This window comes from Empidonax traillii, unplaced genomic scaffold (genome assembly GCF_003031625.1).
Source record: "Empidonax traillii isolate 1590-97213 ecotype Southwest subspecies unplaced genomic scaffold, ASM303162v1 scaffold798:size368312, whole genome shotgun sequence".
NCBI classification, from domain to species: domain Eukaryota; kingdom Metazoa; phylum Chordata; class Aves; order Passeriformes; family Tyrannidae; genus Empidonax; species Empidonax traillii.
This window is the reverse complement of record NW_020955991.1, coordinates 44,976-69,810: the sequence shown is the minus strand read 5'-3', so window position 1 is coordinate 69,810 and position 24,835 is coordinate 44,976. Positions and strand designations below refer to the sequence as shown.

General features: G+C 37.0%; 1 protein-coding gene across 3 annotated transcripts in view; it reads left to right on the top strand.

Moving 5' to 3' along the window:
• SLC22A16 (solute carrier family 22 member 16) overlaps positions 1-24,359 on the top strand; it is a 34,585-nt gene extending 10,226 nt beyond the window's left edge. For 2 of the 3 annotated variants that reach the window (XM_027901552.1, XM_027901553.1), the window contains 7 exons: positions 7,749-8,225; positions 10,883-11,000; positions 12,880-13,429; positions 15,292-15,419; positions 15,800-15,909; positions 16,414-16,513; positions 21,356-24,359. In XM_027901552.1, the coding sequence (XP_027757353.1) occupies positions 7,749-8,225; positions 10,883-11,000; positions 12,880-13,429; positions 15,292-15,419; positions 15,800-15,909; positions 16,414-16,513; positions 21,356-21,568 (1,696 nt within the window). In that variant the 3' untranslated portion in view covers positions 21,569-24,359. Of the gene's footprint in view, positions 1-1,201; positions 1,304-2,409; positions 2,594-7,748; positions 8,226-10,882; positions 11,001-12,879; positions 13,430-15,291; positions 15,420-15,799; positions 15,910-16,413; positions 16,514-21,355 lie in introns of those variants that run through there. The other variant, XM_027901555.1, reaches the window with a different exon arrangement.
• The last annotated feature ends 476 nt before the right edge of the window (positions 24,360-24,835 follow it).

Below are 24,835 nucleotides of genomic sequence, written 5' to 3'. Positions count from 1 at the left end.
GTCAGCAATGTAACAAGCAGAAAACCTCTATTTCCTAAATGGGAAAGGGAGAATGAAATTTAATAGTTTATACATGAAGTACTGCCTGTGTCTATAATTAGATGGAATCTCAATAAAAACATGTAAATCCTATTAGACACTTTACAGATTATAATGTGAAACGATTTGCTTACTTAAGCTGATGGAAATGGTACAGCATGGAAAGGAATGAAATACCTAATTTGGATTTGTCCACAAAACAGAGGCTGACTAAGAGAAAACATTGCTACCAGAGAAACTGGAACTGAGTTCTCCCTGTGAGAAGTAATGCTAGTAATATATCATGCAGAGTACGTGCTAATTTTCTAAATGGTAGATGTTTATAGAAATGCCATTCCCGGAATAGAAACTTCCAAGTATAGAGCCTGAAGTGTTACTACTGTTCAAGTGTAACCACTCTGCTGTGTTTAACACTAGGCCAAAGAACTCCAAAACAAAGCTAAATAACTTACAAACTGCATGTTCATGTTCTTTTTTAATTAAATTGCCTAATATATACCCTTAACACATTTAAAGCAGGAAAGACAAGTGGGTAACTACAATAAAATAGACTTGACTCCAGCTTTGCCATCAAAAGGTGTGGAGACTGCTGTTGCTGCCAATGATGTGTTTCCTCTTAATCAGAGGCTACTTTCCCAGGAAAGTCAAGAGCGTAATGTTTATGTGTAGCTTGGTGCAAATCCAGAGCCTTTGAGTCTTGCCCAGTTTCACTCCATCTGAGCGAGAAGGTTGGGCGTTGCACTGGCGAGGCTGAGCCGTGAACACACCATCCTTCTGTCTGGCTCTCCCCTGGGGGCAGTAATCCTTGGCAGGGGGGCAGCAAGAAACATCAGAGCATCTTTAACAGCAGCTTCCCTCTCTGCTGCGAGTCCACAGGTGTAAGCTGTGCTGCTGAACTTATTAAGCTATTTAAACCGACCAATATTAATCAACTAGATTATTTTGTTACAGGTGATGACAGGAACCTAATGTGCCTGATTTAGATAGTAAAAAATTAAGAACTGTTCTATTTAGTTAAAAAGAAAAAAGTATTAAAAGGATGACCCTTAATTCTGTAGCACTAATTCTTTATTTTCACATTGATGTGACTTCATCCAAGCTATTATACCAAATGTGCAGTAGTGAGCAACTAATATATTTTTCTTCTTGACTCTGGTGAACAAATACTGGGCTTGTCTTAATCAAAGAGAAGCATGCATAAGCTTGATGGGATAGAAGTGAGTTCTTCAGAGAATCAATTTTAAATGATTGTAACAATGATTTGGTAAGTGTCTGGTGTTTGGTGACTGCATGTTGATGCACACATTGTCATCAGTGATGATATATAATTCTTGGGGTCTTCCTGATCTCCTTAGACTTCCTTATTCCTATTGCCTCTGTGCTGTTGGTATGTTTAAACTGGACATCCAACACAACATCTTCTGCCCCTGAAAACAAATTCTGGAAATAATCACCTTTTTCATGTGAACTGAGACCAAGTCCTAGTATAGTTTAAACTGCCCTTAGGAGGGAAGCAAGTTTATTCTTGACACCAGAAGTCAAATAAAGATGTTCATGTTGTATATTTAGGTTGCTTCCAAATCTGCATCACTGCACCAAAGCCAAAATACTCTTGAGTCACATTCAGCTCTCAAAAAATAAATGTGGAAGTGCATCATAGCTTTTTGGTTTAGAGTGGAAAGAATGCTGAATGGCTTTTCTCACATTAAAAAAAAAAAAAAAAATCAGGATGAAATAGAGAGGTTAAAGTGGTTACTGAACACAAATTATTTCAGAAATAGTAAATATCTGGAAATTTCTTTCCACTGAACCCATCCTGTTGATTGTACACTGCACAACAAAAACTTACTGTGTTTTCTGACTTAAGCAATTTACTAATGAGATGGTTGAGAAGAGAAACAGTAAAAATAGTTCTTGTAAAGCCAGTGGAATAGTACAAATATTTTGCTAATCCCAGAACAGTGTTGAAAGTCTATTCCACAGTAAAATGATTTTCAAATGTTTATATTAGCATTTGATGAGTATCTAGTAATTCCCCTCTTCTCTCATTCATGGACAGACAAGGAAATGTTATCAGAACCACGTTATTTAACATAAAATTAGTGTCTGACAACAAGTTTTGTCCCTGCTCTGCACTGCAGTAACTGACAATGGTAGAAGTACTCTAAGGCTGGGAGTTTATTCTCCAAAGTATATATGGCAATGTGTACTTCAAGTATTTTTGCATGTCAGATGTACCACCTTTCAAAGAGAGTGGTGCAGATTATTTGCACAGATGCAATATAAATTAGATTGAGCAACTAATCTAGCGTGGGGGTTTTTTGTATTTTTTTTTTTAATACAGCATCTATTTTGACTTTTTTATTCAAGGTAGATCTGTTTCCCAGACAAAATTCACAGATGGTCCACAAAAAAAGTACCACCATGACTGAGGGTAGAGTGCACTGTGTCTCAGGGGATGAATAAACAGTGGGAAAAGAGAAGGGACAAAATCTTTTGCAGTGACAATGCCACAGAGATGTTGTGTCATAAGACTACAGCCAGAGCAGCAGTGGTATGAGAACTAGTTCATTGTCTTTGTGGAAGAATATTTCTTCAGTTCTGCTACTGACATAATATTATGAGTGCTTTTCTTACTGGTGAGATCTTAAAACTTGTGCAGAGGAAATAGAAAATGTAAAAATCTTTTTTTTACTATGAGCTACAAACTGAAAAAAAAAAAAAGAAAAAACTGTAGAGAAAATTTACAGAAATATTTTAAGAAAGACTGGAACATTTTCATGTTGTGTCTTGCTCAGGCTTTTGTGAAGATAGTTTTAGGCTCATTTGACTTCTGGCATTCGTTAAGCGTCTCTATACTGGAGCAGTAACCTATAAAGTCTTCTTAACTTCTATATTTGACACTCCTGGCAAGAGTGACAAAATGTACTTGCCAAATAATTATCTCCCATGGCAAGTCACTGAAGAGATGGAAAAACACTGAGAGAAATTATCATACCTTTTAGGACAGTCATCATGTTCACAGAACATTTTAAAAAATTGCAAAAAGTGTTTGTTTGTTTGTTTGTTTGTTAAAGAATCTGTAAAATGGGTTACTGAAAATTACTGTTTACAACAATATATGTTGTGTAATCTAATGTGTGTATGGGAAGATGACTGGCACATAAAATACCATTGTCAAAAATTGCCCTTTTTGATATCAGTCCAGGAAAATAAATCACAGACTTTGCTTTTTTTTTTTTTTTGATGAATTTAAATAGTACTTATTGCTCCTGCAATGGTCTTTTCTTACCATTTTGATGCATGAGCAACAGTATTTCTTTCTCAGGGAAATCTAACTTTTATAATGGAGTACGATGAGTGTAATGAAAGGATTACAATATGTGTTTGTCCGCAATGGAGAGATTTAAGCTTTTAAGGGCATTCTTATCAGTTTGGCGTTCTTAAATTAGGAATTTGGGAAAAGAGTTAATAATTTACAGTAGGCGTCAAGGACAGCATAGACTTTACCCTGTGCCTCAGGGTCAATGAAGTGCATGACCTGTGTAGGTTCTGCCATGACCTGCTTCCCCAGCACAGCCTCCGTGGGGGCTGCTCCAGGCTGCCTGATCCTGACTCGCTCTGTTCCCCCAGCACTGCCTGCTCCCAGGAGGATGAGAAGCTGCTCAGCCACCGCAGGAGCAAGGGCCAAGGGCCAAGAGGCTGCCCTCCAGGGTTTTTAAAACTGGGGAAAAGCATCAACATGGCCACAACAAGAGGTCTGAGATGAAACTCGTGCACCCAAAGGTTTAAAGGGAGGGATCGCAGGCTAGGCATAGAGAAGGTAGCAGCTCTGTGTTCCTCCTCACTCAGCACTCTCTGCTGCCTCAACCTCTGTTCCAGCAAACCTTTGTCTACCATGAGGCTGGACCTGCATCTTTGTCCCTTTTCAATCTTCAGCTGTTCTGGAAAGCAAAGTTCCATGCACCTGTAGTATTTTTCCATTCCATGTATCATCCTCCCTACATACTTTCTATATGTTGTCACTAACGGTCTGATTAATTCCTTTCTGGTAACCTTGCAAGTTAAGGAGTTTCTTGACCTTTATGCCACTGGTCTTTCTCAAAGAAAACCTCTTCCTACCCACAGAAGATAGTCAGCAGCTCCTATGATTGGGCTTTTCAATCTAGCATCAGTGGGGATGCTGTTACAACGCTGCTATAGTCAGCAATGAATTTTGCCTTCTGAGCAAAACAGGGCTTTCAGGCTATTTTCTGTGTGTTTTGTGTATGTGTATATACTGAGAGAGGCTTAGCCAGCTCAGTGTGGAATTTTACTGGAGAGAGCAGTAAATACTTTCTTCGGGCAGGGGAGCAGCCCATTAGTGTGGTGTGGAATGTCTTCAGACACTGGTGCTTCCAAATACTTTTCTAACTTCACATCTGGCCTTATTCTCCCCTATTCCTGCTCCCTCCGCTTGCTCCTTGGCTCTTTTGTTGAGCAGTCAGACATTAAGAACTGCAGTGCAATCCATCCTATAAAATGCTGCAACACTACGGTCATTTTGCTATAAAAACACATTTTCCTGTTGTTAAATGAAGTCATATGCGGCATAAATTATGTCTATTAATGTATATCTGGAATTCTGTCTGACTTTTTGTGTTTGCTTAGCATTGGTACTGGAAATTAGGGGGGAAAGTAATGGTACAGAGTGAATTTCTTTGTTGGAACTGAATAAGATTTTCATAACACTGGAAAGGGAAGAATGTTTTTACAATAATCACTTATATCTAGTGCTAAGTTAAACCCTTGAAAGATGGGTGAAATATGGCATGACTCTTTATTCTTTTCTTTAAAATGAATCCTCTATTGCTCTTTATAGTGGTGGAAATAAAGAAAGGACACAAAGAAAAGGAAAGAGTAATGGACTGCAATTTGTATGGCTGTGGAAAGTAACTCGAGGGGAATAACTGATAATTCTGTACAATGAAGTGATAAAAGACAAGGAAGATTTATTCAAGGTTGTACAAGGGTGTTTGGTAAGTTAGTAATAGCCTTACATTTGAAAAGGGGACATGGAAATTAGATTTAATAAGAAACTCACCAACAGGAAGATTTGACAGTGGAGCAGCCTGTCAAAATGGTTACTGAAATATGATCACAGGAAGTGTTCAGGAAGAGTTAAGACAAAATTCTCAAGGGTTAGAGCATTAACTAGACCTGCTCTAAATCATAGCCCTGGTGATACTCTTGGGATTTGAATTTTTAAAAATTAATATAGTGCATTGTTTCATGCCATCTTCTCAGTCTGTATCCTTACAAGTTGTTATCTTCCTTCAAGCATCTCCAACAAAAAAGGGCATTAATATATTTTTCCTACTCACTCTTACTGGGCAGAAGAGAAATTATGAACATGATATTTCTTGTATTGCAAGAACTAATTAGAAAACTCAAGAAGTACGTATGGTTTGAAATGATTTCCTTCTTCCTCTGGGAAATATCAATTGGGCTATCTGACACTGCAGTTTTCTGATGCATAATGACAGATGTTGCAAATACTGGGGAACCTGGTTCCACGTGTAGTAGAAGATGTAACTGCACAGCTTCTAGGGGGTTAATTTATCAGTTTTCTAGAGGTCTTCTTGTCCTGATTTCAGGCATTCTGCATACAGCAACAGTAGCCCGAGTTGTTGAATTTGGTTGTGCTTTGCTATTTTTAAAGTGAATTTGTGTCTTTTGATGGGAACAGTTAAAATGAAACTAGAGAAGAGGAACTAAAAAATGTTGTTGACCATATTTGTCTGCACTAGTAGGGTGACAAAAGTTACTTTTTAAAATAACCTTTGCATTTTTGTGGTCCAAGATAGCCTAAAAGCCTTTCAGAGTCGTTTCAGCCTTGCTCTGGTTTATGGCTAGCTACTTAGTCTGCAAGAAGCTGTTCTCTTGAGAGGGGAATTGGTAGACTTGAGGGTTGCTGTGGTTACATTCAGCTTCTCTTGACCGCATCTCTCAGTTTCTTTGTGAGAGAGCAGCACAGCACCTGTGTGAGGATTGCCTTGAAGTATCCTCAAGAAGGAAGTGGAGCCAGCTTTTGAGCTGCCACGGTGGGTTTAGCAATTTAACCCACTCCTCAGACTGCTGTGGAAAAGTCAATAGAGCTTTTGTTAAGGGGAAAGGGGATTAAAAAGCACGGCATCAGAACAACAACAATTTCAAATGTCACTGGAAGAACGGGATAGGCAACTGGGTTTACATTTACCAAGGAAATGTATAAAAATCACAGGGTAAAAGGAAAAGGAGAATGAGGATGGTGAATGGAGGTGTTGTTATACAAGGGAACTTTTTAATTGGAAAGGTTAACTGGACATTAGGACAATGTATCCAGCAAATTCTATTTAAATACTTTGCTAAAAGATAATTTAGAAATTAATTAGAAATTGTGATGGTAGGTGATTTAAAAGTCCTAGGCTATGTACTGTTGAAATCTTTATGATGGGAACTCCAGGCTAGATTAGATACCTTTTGGAGAGGAGTATCTAGAGACTGCATTTGTTACAGGAATTGGAATTGCTTTGATTTTTCCCACAAGACACTTCAAGGTCACAGAGTTTTAGACATCGTTTCCTATCACTTCAGCAGAGATAGCCTCTGATCATTTAAAAAACAAAACCTTTTTGTTTCATACTATTAAGGCCTACTGCATACTGCAGTAAGGATGTATATATAGAAACTCACTGAATACTTCCTCAAATTATTGCAATTGATTAACCTTCAGGAAATAAAAAAGGGAGGAGAAACCAAAGCTATTTTGGTTTTTTATGAACAGATATTGTACTAATTATATGCAAAATTTAAACGTTTAATTGAGGAAAATACTCCTTATGCTTAAATTATCAGAAACTGTCCAGAATTTGCAGACAGTGATACTAGAGTTCATTGCAAGCCTTTTGAAATTCAGAATACATGTGCAATTTTTATACTAAGATTTACTTGCATCTCAAACACATCTAATAAGCTGTTTAAAATGCCAAAATTCAGGCTACACATAAAACATTCTTTTACCATGTTTGCTTTATGATACAATCTTTAATGGATAACTGCACACCCTGTTTAAGCCAAAACCCAACCCATTTCACAGCTATGTTTTGGTACAAAACATTTCACGTTGTTCAGATTCTATCTTCTTCTACTTGTGTCTGCATGTATTCTCTCTTTGTCTTTTGGAGGCAATAAAGAGAGATGGTAGATGGAATACAGTTACAGAGATACAGATAGATTAAATGAGGGGCATAATGTGTTTCTTTTGTTTTATTTGATGCACATATCTCTAACCCTAAGAACCTGAAGTTGTAACATTTTGGTTTTTCTGACCATTCAAGTAATCTCAGGCCCTATTTTAAGGGGATGTGCTACAGAGAATTGGAGAGTGGAAGGTTACTTCAAACTAAGTGCTTAAGTTCAGCATTGTTTCATTTTAAATGGTCTTCTCTCTATGACCAAACACATGACTAAGGGCAGCATTTATTTCTTGGCAATAGATTACTGTGGATCTTTTTCTCATCTTTGGTCTCTTGCAGGTCTTTACTAATATTGAAGCAGCACTATACAACAAAACACTAGACACCCTAATGATGTCTCCATTTACTGATCTTCCAAAACAATTATGCTGATTTTTTTTTTCCATGTATAGAGGGCTTTTCTTCAATAAAATGTTTTCTTTCCCTTTACAGATTTCAAGCATGTGTTTATTTTGCCTCTGTCTTTCAAGCTATGTCATGCGGTATCCATTACTTAGCATCTGTGTTCATGGCTGTTACTCCTAACTTTCTATGTGGGTTCCCTGGAAATGTGAGTAGTATTCTTTTACACAACTCCTCTGCATCAAGTATACAGGACATCTGGACACTATGGACATCAACAGAAAATTACATTGTAGTCCAGCTGGAAAATGGAGAAATTTGGGAAATTAATCAATGCAGCAGATCCAAACGAGAAGTCAGTTTGGATCTGGCATATGAATACAAAGGCAACAAGTCCATATTTTTGTGTTCTGATGGATTTCTCTATGATGATACAAAGTGGAAGAGCACTGTTGTTACGCAGTGGGATCTGGTCTGTGACCGAGAATGGCTTGCAAAATTAATCCAGCCTACATTCATGCTTGGAGTCTTGATTGGAGCAGTGATTTTTGGTGACATTGCTGACAGGTAAAGTGCTATCTTTTGATCTTCAGACTGCAGTAATTCCATGTGTTTTTGTTGTTTTCACTCACTTTGCACTCATAATTATGTGCTCAAAATTCAAGAAGTTTGGATATTCTTTTATTCAAAGATCTGTTTAACTCAGTATCTTTTTCCAATACCAAGTGCTAATTTTAAAATGTCTTCACAAGTAATTTCCTTTTAGAATTTTTTTTGTATTTTATGTCCTCTATTGTTCTACCCCTTGATCCCTGAAATTCCCCTGTGCAGTTACTATTTGCCTTTAGATTATTTATTCATTTATTTATTTATTTTTAACAGGAATAGCAATAGCTCATTGTAATATCAATGGTAAAACCCGGGAGTAGATTTTCACCTCATTTTTCACAAGGAAAGATTCCCAGTGGATGATAAACAACTGTATGCCTTCTAGAAGATGAAATATAATGTATTTTAAAATCATATTTCCTAACCTCTGTCATGAATACAGCTCAGTGGGGCTGATGAAAATGCTTCGAGGCTTTGATCAAGTCCTACATTCTTAAAATAAACACCCATGCACTATTTTTCCTTGCTGTCCAGTTGTAGTTTTTCTCTGAATAATTAACTTAAACTTCACTCTCTTGAAGGTTAGTCCAGATAGGAAAAATGGGTGTGAGTGAGCTGTGCTGTAGTTTCTCTTATTTAATATCATGTATAAAGTTCTGTTTGAGCACAAGGAGAGTCAGTCCATGGAGGGACTCACCCCAAGCAGCCTCATGCTTACGGTGCCAAGGGTGTCCTTCAGCCCATTCCTGTCTGATGCTTCCTCCCTGGATGTTATCTCATATCACGCACCTAAGAGCTGGACTCAGAAGCAATGAGATTCAGGATGGACGTCTGTATCCTCCTGTTCCTGTTTGTTTTCTCTCTCAACACGAACAGACTTATTCCTGCCTCAGAAGAACACTCAGCCATGCCCCTTTATCCATAGGATAGGCAAATATCCAAGCTACATTTGTACTTGGTTTTGTCTCAGGCACTTTATGTATCTGTGTTTTGCTTTGAAGGCTGGTTTAGAGTTATTTTGTTTTTTCTGCAAAGGAGCCTGTTGACTGAGAGTTCTGTTAGGTGTAGGATGACATTTTATCCCACATCGGACAGTATAAGCAGAACAAGGAGATCAGGCCTGTTGTTTTCTGATTTTCCTTCATTAGCACAACACTACAGTGTGATAGTTACAACATGGGAATGCAAAGCTAATGATGACCTTTTTTTAATTTGGCTTTTAGAACACATGGAATCAATCTGCCTCTCACTCCAGGGCTTTGTAAAACCCTATTTAATACAAAACCAGAATATAAAGCCAACATTTGTTTTGGGTCCTTTTAAATCATTCATAACTTTTTAAATTAATACTCAGACATGATTTATAAGGTTAGGATCATATTGTTCTCATTTCCATTAATTCAAGACATGGACAGCTAGTTAAGATAATACACACATTCTGAGTTGCAGATTTACAACTGTAGATTTTAAAGCCGAGAGTTATTATTTTCGGACACATCCTGGCTGGTGGGAAATAACTTTGTGTGTTCCTCCCATTACCAATTAACAGATTTCTCAACAGAAGAGCTCTGATAGCTAAGACTCACTAGGATCTTTTCTGGCAGGAATCAAAGACGAAATTTGCATGACTTCAGGTCAAGGTTGGAGAAGAATAGGAAGAATTTTAATGGAGTACCAAATACTCACAGAAAAAGAAAATTACAAAGGAGCCCACACCCCTGAAAGTCCTCAGCCTCTCTGTCCAAAAGTAATATCTCCATTTGTGAAAAACTGTTTGCAATGGAGTAGATAGTAAGAGACCAAGAAAATATTATCAGGGAAGAAAAATGATTCCACACCTTTTGTACTACAAAGCATTTGTAGATAGAATGTACTGAATCCTCAATAGAGCCTTTAGCGTGTGCTCACTTGTACAGGGACAACTGGCCCTACTCTGGATATTTTGTCCCTGAGATACAGGAAGGAAAAAAAAAAACCAAATAGAAGTTCTTTTTTACTAAATGCCCTTCTTTTACACTGGAAACTACTATGTGTTGATAGGAAGCTATTATTTGACATGATTTTTTTTGCTGTTAGTATACTATCTTCTTGGATTTCTGTATTTGTATATGCATGCATGTGTGATGTGATGCAATCAGAAAATTCAGGGGAACTGTGTGATCGCCCTTTATTAGAGAATTCAATTTTAAATAACTGTACAAAGATATGCTACAGAAGCCTTTCATTACTATCAAAATTGGTTGTTACTTCGGCAAAAATGGCATGCTATCACAGTTAACTTTTGTTAGAAATCATTAACAAAATGCTACTTCATATAAAATATCTGAAAAAGTGATTTATGTCCTCACAAAGGAAACAGATTAAATTTGCAGATTGGTTATGCAGAAGTTAAACTTGAAACTGGAGGTGAACATGCGTAATGCTCACTGCCATGCCATTCATAGGAACTTCCTTTTCCTTGGAAGTTGGAATCACTGAAAAATTAATGCAGGTAACTAAACCAGAGTTTCTGTGGCAAGTTGTTAAATTTCCACCTAGGCTCTCTGGGCAGTTGCAGGTGCATTTTAATAGAATCGTGTGGTTATTCATAATTTTGTTCCTGCTGTGCTTTGCAGACTGGGAAGACAGCGTGTTATATGGTTCACAAGTGCCGGTCAGTTTGTATTTGGCATTGCAGTGGCCTTCACATTTGACTACTACAGTTTCGTGATTGTGCGCTTTCTCCTTGCTATGGTAAGAAGGGATGATCACCCTGGCTCTTTTTACGTGTCATTTCCTACCCCTTATCAGGAAAACCTCCCTTTTATTATTATTTCCTCCCCTACTTCATTATTCTAAAGCCCCATCTGTTGCACTTATTTCAGCAGAGCAGGGAGAGTCTGAATGTTCTTGGACCACAGCACTTTTCCTCTTTGAATTAATAGAAAGCGTCTGTATGAAGCAGTGTTTGGTACTTCCTCCATCCCAACCTCTGCTGGACTGGTAATTAAATACCAAGTGTGAGCAGCAAACTTTGGATTCTGCATTGCAGCTGCAGTTGCATTTCTCCTCATTGTTAGAAATGGAGTATAGTTTTTCTTAAACTAGCAAATCTATAATAAGTGTTATTTTTATCTCTACCATTTTGAGTGATGGAGGACAGATGCACATTTTCTCTTCTGTGCATCTCTATGGTATTTTAAGCTGTATCTGGAATACTAAATACATAGGTAGATATGTTTAACACTTAAATGTTCTATACTGTACTTAAGAGTATTTCAGTATATGTGTTTATGCATACCCACACACATACTTTTATATATATATATATATATATATGTGGTATATATTCCATACCTGATATATATTCAATATTTATATATATTAACCAATTTTAAATAACTGTTTTACAGCCAAAAATATACTATTTGTAGCTTTTCACTACATAATGCATACAGAAATTAGAAGGCCATCACAAAAACAAAAAATCATGTAACTTATTTAAGGTGGGCTAGATGTTTGAGAATAGTCACGTAATTTATTTTATTCCTGCTGACAGTGCATTAGTCAAGACAGAACCTTGCACCTGGAGCTCCCTTTGCCTGATGAGAGCTTAGAAGAATTTCCTAGCAGGAAAAACTGCATAATTTCGGCCTTGAACAGTGAGATCTAAGAGAGTCCCTCTACTCACTTCCTACTCACTGACCAGACCAATGCTGCAGGTTTTAACTGGCCATTGGTACTGATTTGCAAGATGCAGGCCTAAAACTACTGTGATCAGCACAACTTTCCTATCAACTTCACTGGGTTCAGAATTAGAGATTATTAACATTCATATTTTCAACCAGAAAATTGATTAATCAAAACAATATACTGAAATATTTTCTAGTTTATATTTTCTAACCGTGTTTTGAAATGTTTTGAGAGACCATGAATTTGATGTTGCTAGAGAAACTGAAATATATATATTTAATAATATATATATATTCAAGGAAAAAAATACTATTATGCAGAACATTCCAGTAATTGCATTCACTGCATAACATGAGAACCTATAATCATATATATATACGTGTATATATATATATATATATAAAACATTGTAAAAATTTTGATTTAATGAGATCATTTAGGAGGGTGTGGAAGGTAATTCTCAGTAAATATGCAGTTCCTCGATATGCAAGTTAGTAGCAGTCTACTTAAAAGCCAAGGTCAAGTGGATTTTCAGAAGTGAGGATCACTTCAGGGGATCTCATTTTCCGGAGCATCCGGTTTGTGATGTCATTAAGGGACCTGATTTTTGGAGGGGAAGGGCTTAATGACATCAGCAAATTAGGTTCCTTTTCAGGTGTCTCTTGCTGGCTGTCCCCCACTACAGAGATGCATCCAAATTCACTTCACATTTCTAAATACAGTGTCTGGGCAGTCTGAAGGTTTGAGCAAACTTTTCCTCCAGCTGATTTGTTCTCAGGGTTGCCTTTTTTCTGTCAGTGTGAGACAGGCCAGCACTGTGGCGATTAAGCGTACACAAATGTGGAACACTGTTACTCTTTGTTTTTACTGCTGGTGCACAAGGAGAGCACGTACAAAACTCACTCTGTTTTTTTTTCTTTTCTTTCTCCCACACCCCCAGGTTTCAAGTGGCTATCTGGTTGTGGCTTTTGTTTATGTGACTGAATTTGTTGGCATTAAAGGACGAACCTGGGCTTCTATGCATGTCCATGCTTTTTTTGCTATGGGAATCATGATTGTGGCACTCGTGGGATTTTTGGTTCGAACCTGGTGGGTCTATCAGATATTTCTCTCCATAGCAACTCTTCCCTTTGTCTTGTGCTGCTGGATGCTCCCAGAAACACCTTTTTGGCTCCTGTCAGAGGAAAGATACGAAGATGCACAAAAAGTCATTAATACAATGGCAAGATGGAATAAAGTAAACACTCCCTGCAAAGTTTCTGAACTGTGCTCAGTCCAACAAGATGATCCAGACAGTGGCAGAACAGGTGAAAATGACACGTCCTCAACAAAGAAGCACAACATCTTAGACCTGTTTTGTAATTGGCAAATTGCAAGAAGGACCATCACAGTCTGGCTGATCTGGTTCACTGGGAGCTTGGGGTACTACGTCTTCTCCCTCAGTTCTGTCAGTCTAGGAGGCAATGAATATTTAAATCTCTTTCTCATAGGTAAATATTTTTGTACCTTATTCTGTTAATGACAGAACTGGAACATAACGTTTAGAAATGTCTATAGATTTGACAGCCAATTTTTTTACTTTGTTCATTCAATTATGAACCTTGTTCAAAAAGTTTGTTGCTTACTCTTCATAAAGTTGACTAACACAGGAGTAACATTCACTCCACTTTTTAGCCAAAAAAAAAAAAAAAAGAGAATGTAAAATTTGATGGTGTACAAAATTCTTCTCTATCTGTCTTTCTGATTGTAAAACCACATTCTGCTTGTCTCCTCTTTGCCCTGCAAGCATATAACAGATCCTCACAAACACCAGGGGAAACAGATGAGCAACACAAAATTCACACTGCACTGTTAGAGGCACAAACGAGGAAAATAGGAGAAAAAAATATTCCTTTTATCCCTTACAGTCATGATATATTGAGTTTGTCTGTGTAAAAAACAGATTCTTAATTCTCACAAGCAAGAGTTTTCTCAAAAGTATATTTTTATTAAGATGTAATAATATTTTAATTTTATCATTCTGAGTATAATCTTTCCCTGGTGTGTAAGCTGTTTGTTGTTTATAAAGGCAGTTCAGTGCATTCAGGGCCTGATTCAAAGTTTGTTAAGATCAGTGGAAATATTCCATTGACTTCAGAAGACTCTAGATCAGACATGTAGCTCTGAGCCAGCAAAGAATTAAATCATGTGGTTTGCTTTGTGCAACTGAGTACTCTCAGTGAAGTGAATGTGACTGATCGTGTACATAAGCACATGGAAGGATTGAGGCTCTCATGAATTCAGTTTGTTTTGTCATATATTATTACAGTGTATTGTTAGACTGATGCGTTGAAGAGTGGAAGCTAATATTGCACAGATAACATAATTGTTAGGTTGGAGTACACTGTATCCACTTCTTCTAAAAATATTGTAGCAGACTAACAAACACAAGCCCAAAAGATTGTTTCCTGATATTACAGCTGTATTGACATGCCATACACACTTAATAAAGGAATGCAGCACATTTGTTCAGGGCTGTATCTTATGTTCTTCCTTGATTTTACATTGGACATAGTAGCATTCTTCATGAGCAAATTGGTTTAAAACATGTCCAAACTGGCTCAATATAATTGTCTTGAGGCAAATCATGTTTACACAGTGTTTGTGGACAGTCCTCGCCAAATGCCAGTTCCTTCCCACAGAAGTTTTTCTCCAGAAAGAGACATTAGGAAGACACAATCTGTTTTAAGAGTGGGATGTTGTAAGCAGCTGCCCTCTTTTATATGGAGAAGAGAGTAAGCTCGAACTGCAGTCTTTATTTGTGAAGCTGAGTGAAAAACTGGACTTGGAGAGACCTTGCTTGCCATTTACTTTGGGATGATTTTGAGCTGAACCTGGGGAAGGCACCCGTGCCTTCAGTTCTGTGTCCAGGTGGAAGCTAGCAAGTCCTTAGAGGTGTGTCAGTATGACATTAACAATATTCCTTGTGTGCATACTTAAGCTGTTGTGAAAATACCTGCGGGAGAAGAACAGAAAATGTACAGCTTTAAAACACAAGTGCCACTGTCCTAAAAGCAGAACTGTGGCCTTGCTGTTTTCTGTAATTTTCCATCCCAAGGAGAACTAGAGCTGGTCTGCTCTGTGAAACCTGTTTCCCTTGTCCTTCTCCACTCTCATTACCGTATTTAAGGCCATTTTCTGCCTCCTGTCACCATTTCGGTTACCAAATGAACTAGCCCAACACACTGGTTATCTCTAGATTTTACGTATTTATTACCCCCTAGATTAAATTAATCCTCATAAAGAGGACGCTAGGGTTATACCATGAATATGTGTAACCATGACTTAAAACGAAATAATTTCATACTGACAGGTGCTGTGGAGTTGCCTTGCTATATCATTGCTTGCGTTGCGATGGACAAACTGGGAAGGAGAAACACACTCATTCCGTTCCTTATTTTAAGTGCACTGATCTGTGTTTTAATTATGTTCATACCTCAGGTTAGTCACGTATTGTTGAAAGTGTTCCTATAGCAGAAAATTATTTTAAACGCTCTAAAGTCAGTAGATGCAGCTGCTCTCTCTAAACCGTGTAGTTGATTAAAGGCTGGTTTTAAATTGCAGCTGCCAGTCTAAGATAGATTTCTGCATTTTCAGTACAGGTTTCACTGTCATTGCTGGAGTCACATGTAAAATGTTGCCAGGATTCAGTGAACCAGGACTGGTAAAGAGCGATATGGACATTGGTAACTTACTGAGCAATTTTTAAAAAAGCAAGCAATAAGAATTGCTTATTTAGGTTCACAATTTCTGAAGAATTTCAATTATGTTTGATAGTGTTATTCTCTGGTGATATATTTGTTTGTGCTCTCTTTCAATAGGACTTCAGTATATTAATTATTTTAGCAAATATGGCTGGAAAATTTTCAATAGGTGTGGCATTTGGCCTTATATATCTCTACACAGCAGAACTGTACCCAACAATTGTAAGGTAAGAACCTTTACCAGTTATGTATTTTTCATTAACTGGATGTTATTTCATTCCCTTTCTTATTGTTCTGCACCTGATCCAGCAGCTCTTGGCATCAGTAGAGGTGATCTGAAAGACTTAGGATAGGATGAATTCAGAGTTGTCTGGTGTTTGGCTGTACCGTAGTTTTTTATTCATTTTTTAATTAGTTTCCCATTCCATGTGCATTGATTGGTTCCATTGAGGAGCTAGAAGAATACTCAGTACTTTCCTAAACACTTTTTATGCCTTTCTTACAAGTCCTGGTTATTCATCCTGTGATCTGTGCTGAATGATTATTATATTTTTAATCTCAATTACAGAAGCAGCTGAATTTCACTATAACAAAAATTTACCTTGGCATAGCGACAGCTTCCTAGTATAATTGCTTAAAGACACAAATCCTACTGATGTTTTAAGTGTCTGTGCATTTCTAAGTGTTTCCTTTATCTGCTAGAATCATTAATCAAATTTTTTTATGTCTAGATCCCTTGCTGTTGGAAGTGGAAGCATGATGTGCCGTGTAGGAAGTGTGGTTGCTCCTTTCTGTGTATATCTGAGAAGTGTTTGGATTTTTATGCCCCTTGTAAGTATCTATTTCAATTGTGAATGTTTCTGGTTTTGAAAAGGTGTGTGTGTCACTTCTTTTCTCTTTAATAAGTTGCCAAGTATGTTTTTCACATGACAAAGGAACCAAAAGCTGAATGTTTATTTTGAAAAGAAAATTAAGTAAGCCATTCTTGTTCAAAACTTTAAATCCCAAAGATTAGTCACTTCATATTGTTAAAAATATGCAACTAAAGCAAAAGGGAGACTTTGAATCACTGAAATATTTTGAAATGTTTTTATGATGGGAGACAGAAAAATATTTATGCACTGAATCCTAGAATAAAGTTGATAAAAATATTTACCATTAAAATATTCTGCATCTACCATGCAGCATTTAGGAGGTGTCGTAGTCCATACTTTGTTGAAGGCCTAGTACTTTTTGACCATGCTCCTGACTTCTTCTCACCCTTCTTTAAAGGCACAGTTCTTTTATTCTTGAACTCACCACAGGTGGCTGGTTTTTCTTACACTATGCCTTAATATTTTCCATGGCTTCCCTGGGACATTGCATCTTTGGAAGAGCCTTCCAAAAGATCAAGAATGTTTTTTGCTTACTACACCTGGTCTTCAAACCTGCCCCAAAGGTCCCTTTCTGTGTTCATTTAGAAGAACTGACCAAAACAATTAATGAAACAGAAAAGAAAATGGTATGTTGATCAGGTTCATGGTGGCTATGACAAGCAACAGAACCTTGTGTTCATTAGGCACACCTTACTTTTTAGGAAACTCCAGCTGATGTTTTCATTAGGTTTTGTCTTCTGCCACCAGTTGCCCCAGAAAAGAGAGGTGGGACCATTCCTTTGTGGACTTTGGGCATTTTGTCTGCATTATGTAGCAGCTCCATTTTGGATAAAATATTTTAAGTATTTCCTGCTTACAGATGAATCACAATTCTTCATTGCACTTCTGTTATGAAGCATTTGCTTGTCCTTGAAGGATAATTATGCCTATATATGTAAAACCAGAAGGAATTACAAAGTTTATATTAAAATTTTAAGTAAAGAAGAATTTATTAATGATTTAAAAATAGTTTTAATTATTTCAAAAACCCCTTAGGACTCACTGTTACTAGCACACTGATGTTTTATGTACATTATACATTTCAGAAGATGAAAATGTAAGGGGATGTGTCTTTAACCTGGATTCTTACTCAAATTTTGTCCACTGCACTGGAGTTTCCTGAAAAAGTGCACTGTGCCCTTTTGATTTTGTAACTATAAAATCTTCAATTATAGATGCTAGAGATTGGTTTCAGAGAATTCTTGTAAGGTCATTTCATTATTTAAATTAATTACTTTTGGTTGTTTTAGATAAAAACTAAGGGGATGAAGGAGACCACAAATTAATTTATCTCCTCAAGCTCCTAAAAATGTTTTCTTTCTTAACAATGGCCCCACACAAACCAAAATATCAACCCAGAAAAGACAAAGAAACATTTGCACAGCAGAGAGATCATGGGAGAACATTCTTTTTCTCTTGTCAGCATTTTGCCTTTACTGGATGAGATAAGCTTTAGTATCTGCAGAAGTGCTGCAGTTCAACCACAGATGGGGAGTGCTCAAACATGCTGGAGAGCAGTGCAAATGGCAGTATAAACACAGGAATTATTTCAGCTATGAACAACTCTCAGTGTACAAAAATTATCCAGAGTATTTGTAGAGTTGTGTAGTAGTTCACAGTGAATATGTTTCCATTATTAGCTCCTGTTGTGGAGCATTTGTCAGCTTATTAAATAGGCTTGTCTTGAGTTGGAGCATAGCGTGCCAAGTCTCAGGTCAAGTAAGCCTTTTGGAATGGAAATGAAGTAAAATGGATTATATTTGTAAGTAAACCAATATGCATCACACCGATCAACTGTGTACACCACACATGGTCGAGCAGTTGATACTGCTGTTTGACAGCCTGCCTCGTGTACAGTTATGCCACCTGTGAGTACTGCAAGTATCTCCTTGGAATGGCTATAAATATTGAATAACTTGACAAGTATGTTTTTTATGTGACAACTTTATAGAAAACGTACAGTAAAGCAACTGCTCCATGTATAACCTATTTCTGTTTCTTGGCTGGTAAGAATTATGTTGCAATAGCCCTTTAACAGACTGGATTTATCTCTCAGAAAAAACATAAATTAGAAATTTAAAAAGACCCCAATGAAGTCAGTAAAATTAAATGAATGCAAATCCTGTGTTTAATACTAATGGATTTTCAGGTCAAAATTTTAGCTTTTTTGTTGAAGTAGGAAATTTGTCAATAACGTTATATTTTAGATTGGTTCAAAGCCACCACATGTGGATGTAAATATAAATATAAATAACTGACTGGAATAATAATTTGTTCTCATAAATAAAAGTATTATTTTTAGGGATACTTAATTCAAATTGCCTTTTGTTCTAGACTAAATATATTAAATCCTAGTCTTAGACCACTGTGAAATTATAATTGTTGCTCAAGGAAAGGCAGAGGACATTTGAAAAATGATGGTGCATTTTTTTTGAAGTTTTCCATGGTAGATATTAGAAGCTGCTGGCTGTACTGAAGTGTTGGGAGTACTCTGAGAGTTTGGCTAAGCAGAAAGCCAGATTTCAAAAATTAAGGCCCTGAAAATGTAGTTCATTTAAGAAGGTACACCTGTCAAATTAACTTCAATGCTGCTTAAATGTACTTTAATACCTTGAACAACAGTACACTTTATTCCATAAGCATTTGACTATATTAGAACATTTTCTGATACTGAATTGTATGTTTAAAGTGGTACATACATACAAAATGTACATATTTGTAATGAGCAAGCAAAGGGCTAAATTATGTCAGATGCCTTATAAATTACTCAGCATACATCAGCTTTCATGTAGAATAGAAGAAAACATGACGGAATAGAGTTATGAGAGCTGAGATGAAAAGGCAGGGAAAATGTGAAGTGTACGCCTACAGAATAGTGAGAGTTCTCAGGGGGATAAGAGGTAGGTTCATGAGGAAGGAAAACATGAGAAGAATGCCAAGTGTCTAAAAGACTAACTGAAACAGAGAAGACACACATATTTAAAGCACACAGGGTTGCTTTAACCTTGTTCTGTTGGGTATAAGTAGTGACCTTGTTCTTATACACTCCAAATCTATGTCCGTAAGATTCAATATTCTTTACAGACTGCAGTATCCTCAAATATAAACTTATGAGAAGCCTAAAGGATGTGCATAAGAGAGGTTACTGTGGAATAGCTGCCATGTGTCACTTCATCCATCTTGCTGTAGCAGAAAATCATATTTTATTAGTAGAGAAGAATTTTGACACACAGAGATGAGATTTTAGGGTTTTGGAATATGTTTTTAAATATCACTCCTGCCACATATGTCTGCAAGAATTTCCCTCAGCTTGTCACTGAGGCACTGTTTGTGCCATTTCCTCTGGTTCTATTACTGTTAGGATTTTTTTTTTTTTTAATTTTCATGGTAAGAGCATAACTATTTTATTTTCACTGTAGTTTTCAGTATTTAGCAGTATTTTGCTTATTGTTTTTTATTTTGTCAGCCTCTATATTTCATGCAAGTATAAAAAGAGGACTGTATGCAACAGTATGACTTTTGCTTCTCAAAATAATGCTTGAGAAAAACTGTCCTCCTCTTTTGGAGGGGAAGGGAAGCATAGTGCATGTACATGAAAATAGCACTGTTCAAAGTTACAACAGAGACTTCTGAATATTAAAGTACCTTTCTGGCTTAAAGCCCAGCATAGCTGCAGATGGTAGCTGGCCAGTTCTTGTCTCAAGTTCCGTGTGAGAAACATAGGCACAATAATTCCAAATGTTCTCTCATATCTGGAAAGAATATATTAAACACAGGACAGACTTGAGAATCAGCGTAGTGCAAGATAAGGATAATACAGTATCAAAGTACAGAGTCATAGAATGGAAAAACACTGAGACCAGGCATGATGTACTGTGTGAAAGCATTTCTATCAGGACAGATTTGGGTCATTTATATCCTGGTGTTGGAGGAATGTCAGGGTTTTAATCTTGTTTTATACTCAAAGGAGGAAAGTGTGAATTGTTCTCCTTGAACAAGACATAGAAATGAAGGGGAAGAGTAGATATTCCTGGAGCAAATGTGTGCTTCTAAATCTACACACATTATCCTGATCCTCACACCACTCATGCTGAAGTAAGCTGTTGTTATGGAACTGTGTACACCACAGGCAAATCCAAAACGTGATCCCAGTGCAACTATCCTGCACTCCTAACAGTTCTTTGAAACAGAATTTAGCAAAGTATTCTTCTCGAGAGCTAGCTCATCATCTGCTGATGCTCTGAGAGCTCTCCTGAGCACAGATGTGCACTTTGTAGCTTGAGGCCAATGGGCCATACTAAGAAATTTCAGTCTGGCTATGCAGGAGGGACAGGCACACAGGTACAGGTATAGCTCCACAGGAGCTGGAGAGTGAATTGAGATTACAGGTGGCAGGGAAATTGGGGCTCTGGGAACATCCATATAAAAATAAATGTATGTAATCCTACAATCAGTTCTTAAATACATGCCTGATAGCAGAAATACAAAATGAAGACAATATATATTGTTTTCTCAGACAGAATTATTCCTGTTTGCACTGTATTGATCCCTTGGGAACAAAACACTTCATTTGCTCATTGATTGTGCTGCATAATCAACAAAAAAAAGGTAGATATTTTATACAGGCAATATTTAAGACTTATGATCTTTACATTACAGTTCCTTGTGCTTTATTTTAAACATGCTCTCAAGCAAGATCAAAACTACAAACAACTTGAAAGACATTTCTACCTTTACAGCTACTGTTTATTTCTTCCAGTTGCTTGTTGGAATCATGGCTCTTCTGAGTGGAATATTAACCATAATGCTTCCAGAAACGCTGGGAAAACCATTGACTAACACATTGGTGGAAGCTACAGAAATGGGAAGAAGCAAGAAAAGCTGTTCAGGAAAGACTCCTCCAGCACACGGTGGTGCAGCATCAGAAAAGATAGAGATGTTTGGTCAAGAAACAGTCAGCACGGAGAAATAAAGCAGCAGCAAAATGGCTGTTCCCAATTTTAATATTTCTCTAATTTATAAGATCTTTGTATTCAAGAAATGTGACTGTTCTATAATATCTGTGCCTTTTACTTCGTATCCAGTCTTGCCTTTTCAATAGAGCAAGTATATGAAACCTTTTCCATGGGACTGAGTTACTGCAGAAAATTTGATAGGATATCTAGATCCCTTGTCAAACTTACCCAGACTTTAAAAAACCTGACTTGCTGTGACCAGTTGGAATGATTACTCCAAATGTCAGAAACTACCTGATTACATGTATATAAAAAAATTATGCCAATCCTTTGCTTCACATTTTCTGCAGTTAGAATTGTAAACCTACCATAAAGTGCCCTGTCTGCTCTCATTGTTGCAGCTGACAGTTACAGGTTTGAGACTTCAAAGCAGTAAACTCAGTTATAATTCAAGAGGGAAACCTTAACATTGCATCGAGTCATATCAATACTTTTAAAATTCAACTAATTTATTCTCTTTTTTTTTTTTTTTTCAAGTTTTCTACTAGAAATGGTGCCACTGCTAACAGAAGAAAGTATTCTATGGCACAGCTTCTGACTGAAAAAACAATACTAAGTTTGCAAAATGTGCAAATAGCTTGTATATTCATTCTGATGAATGGCAATTGTATTTTTATTAGTGGTTTAGAAAAAAAGTGTTCACTGGATCTACTGTTGTCACAGTTTAGGTAAAACTAAACTGCCTGATCCCTTTAAAAGTCGTATTCATTCCAGACCGTTATTTTAGTGCTCCCCTTCTCACTTATTTCAGCTCAGATCTAGCCTCAGATTTTTTATAACTTTTAAGAGCTACACAAGCAACTTTGCCAAATGCCTCCATCAAGGTCTTCACAGTCTTCAGTGAAAAAGAATAAATGGCATATGGCTCTTACTCAGGCTCTCTGCACAGAAGTGGACTTAGTTATCAATGAATTTTTAGTAGACACGGTTTCCACACAAATATCTGTACTCATTTTTTCCTTATTATACCCCAAAAAATCAGTTAGAAAAATATAATCTAAAAAATGGTAGTTGGAGGACACTGATCAGTAGAAGAGTTACTAGTTACTCTAGTAGTTTTAGTCAAAGTGTCTGTAAATATCCCACTGTTGCTACACCTCAGGTGTGCATCAACCCTTACTTGTTGGTGCAGTGTTTCTGCCTTATGACTGTGGACCATAAAAAACTGATAGATAGGAATGCATCATTCTGGATGCTACTTTTATTGTTTTCTCTCCCACCTTCCCTTTTTCAGTTTACTTCCAGGCCTGGGGGTTTCTTCCTTGCCTGAGGATCCTCTTTGTTTGACCACCCTTGGTTTGAGGGGAGCAGAACACCAGCTTTCTGCGTGTTGAGGTTCAGACAGCCCTCTCTTATCTGGGCTGTGTAAACTTGCTCTTCTCTGGTTTGAAATCAGCATCTTAGGGACCTACTCTCATGGTATGATCTCATCCAAACAAGCCTTTGTTTGCTTCTTTGCTATGTACTCCAAAATAAGGTATCTGTGTTACTACAGATGAATATTCTGTATGCTGTAGAAATTAATGGTCATATTTTTCAATTATATCCACACAGTCATTAGTTCCAATGACTTCTGAAAACAGAATAATGGTTTATATCCCCTTATAATAGATTTATTCTTCACAGCACTGTCCTGGAGTATCAAGTAGCATTTTGGTCCTGGTATTAGAACAAAATAATATCCTATACAAGGATCAACATGCTTTGAAGCAAGCAAAATTCAGTAAGTTTAAGTTCAGGGAGTCTCTGTGAGATAATTATATAGAAAGCATAGAAAAGAATCTTTAGGCTCCCTACAGTTCTGTGGGTGTTCCAGTGTTTGCAGAGAAAACCTCCAAGAAGACCTGCACAGAATACTCTGGCTTATGTCCAGATATGATAGTTCAGCAAAAGCACTTAACCTTACCCCCGTGACTAATCCCATCATTATTCAGAGAACAACTTGAATACATACTTTGATGACTGAAGATCGGATTACTCACATGCTGTGGTTTTTCATTTTGCTGAAGAGCAGACCTAGTATTCTTCCACTGCTTTCAGAGTGGAAGATCTCCCTCCACTTATCAGAGCAGAACAGTAGATCTTTATCTGCAAGATCTATTGCCAAACCCTGCATGCCCTGCCTTAAATAAGGATTTAACCATGGTAAAAAAGAAAATATCATGCAATACACCTAACAAGGAAATAAACTGGTACTGTCTTCCATTACACCAACCCTTCTCACATACAGAGCTCCAAGTTCTTTCCTTATTTTGGGGTTCTTTCACAGTGATACTCCCTCTTTTAATAGTACATCTATCTTAAAACTCACTAGTCATGAATTTTGGGAGCAGTATAGTCTAATTCTAACAAAGTACTGATGAACAATTAAAATAATTTTTCTACTTCCTTACTTGCCAAATAACTGATTTGCGTGTTACCCTGGTACGAACAGTCAATGAATGTTCTGTGTTCCTTTGGCTTGAGGGATTCAGGACCTGGTCATCTGTAATCAGTATACATAAGGTAAAGAAAAGAAACAGAAAAAAACTTAAATGCACAATGATACTGATACTGTTTACAAACTAAACTTTAATTATATTTCTAGACCACAAGTAGCTTGGTGGCTTTTCAGACCAAAAGCCAGTTCCTTCTGTCACTGAAGTCAGTTGGTATTTGGTCTTTGATTCAAATGACACCTGAATTTCCCTGAACTAATGATGTTACTTTTTTTTCCTTGGAAATAAAAAGTTTGTTGATCTACAGGTACACCTTTTTGTGATTTTATGTATCAATAACTTAGAGGATGCCTTGGGGTATCCTATTCTTTAACCTGAAGAAGCATAAAGGAAGTAAAAAAACAGGAAACAGCATGTGTCTGTATGTCTCTAGCGTTTCTGTTTGATTAGTTTTTCCATCTGGACAAAAATATGTTTAACACTAGTCATGCACTATGTAGCAAAATCAGGGTGAGTTGATTTCTTTCCTTTAAATATTCATAGATTTTCTAAATCCTCTTGCAAGAGAGCACTGAGTTTGAGAACAAATGCTTCTGTAACTGTGGGGCATCTTTTCATTTCACTGCTCATAAAAGGAATTGTTTTTTATAGTTTCTCGTCTGTGTTCTTAAGTTCTTTTATGTTTGTATTTGTCACCTCTACCTTAGTGCAAATTTATTGTGCTGATCTGTGTCTCTAGAGTTACATAATGGTTTTATGACACAGTGAATTTGAATTCTTACCTGT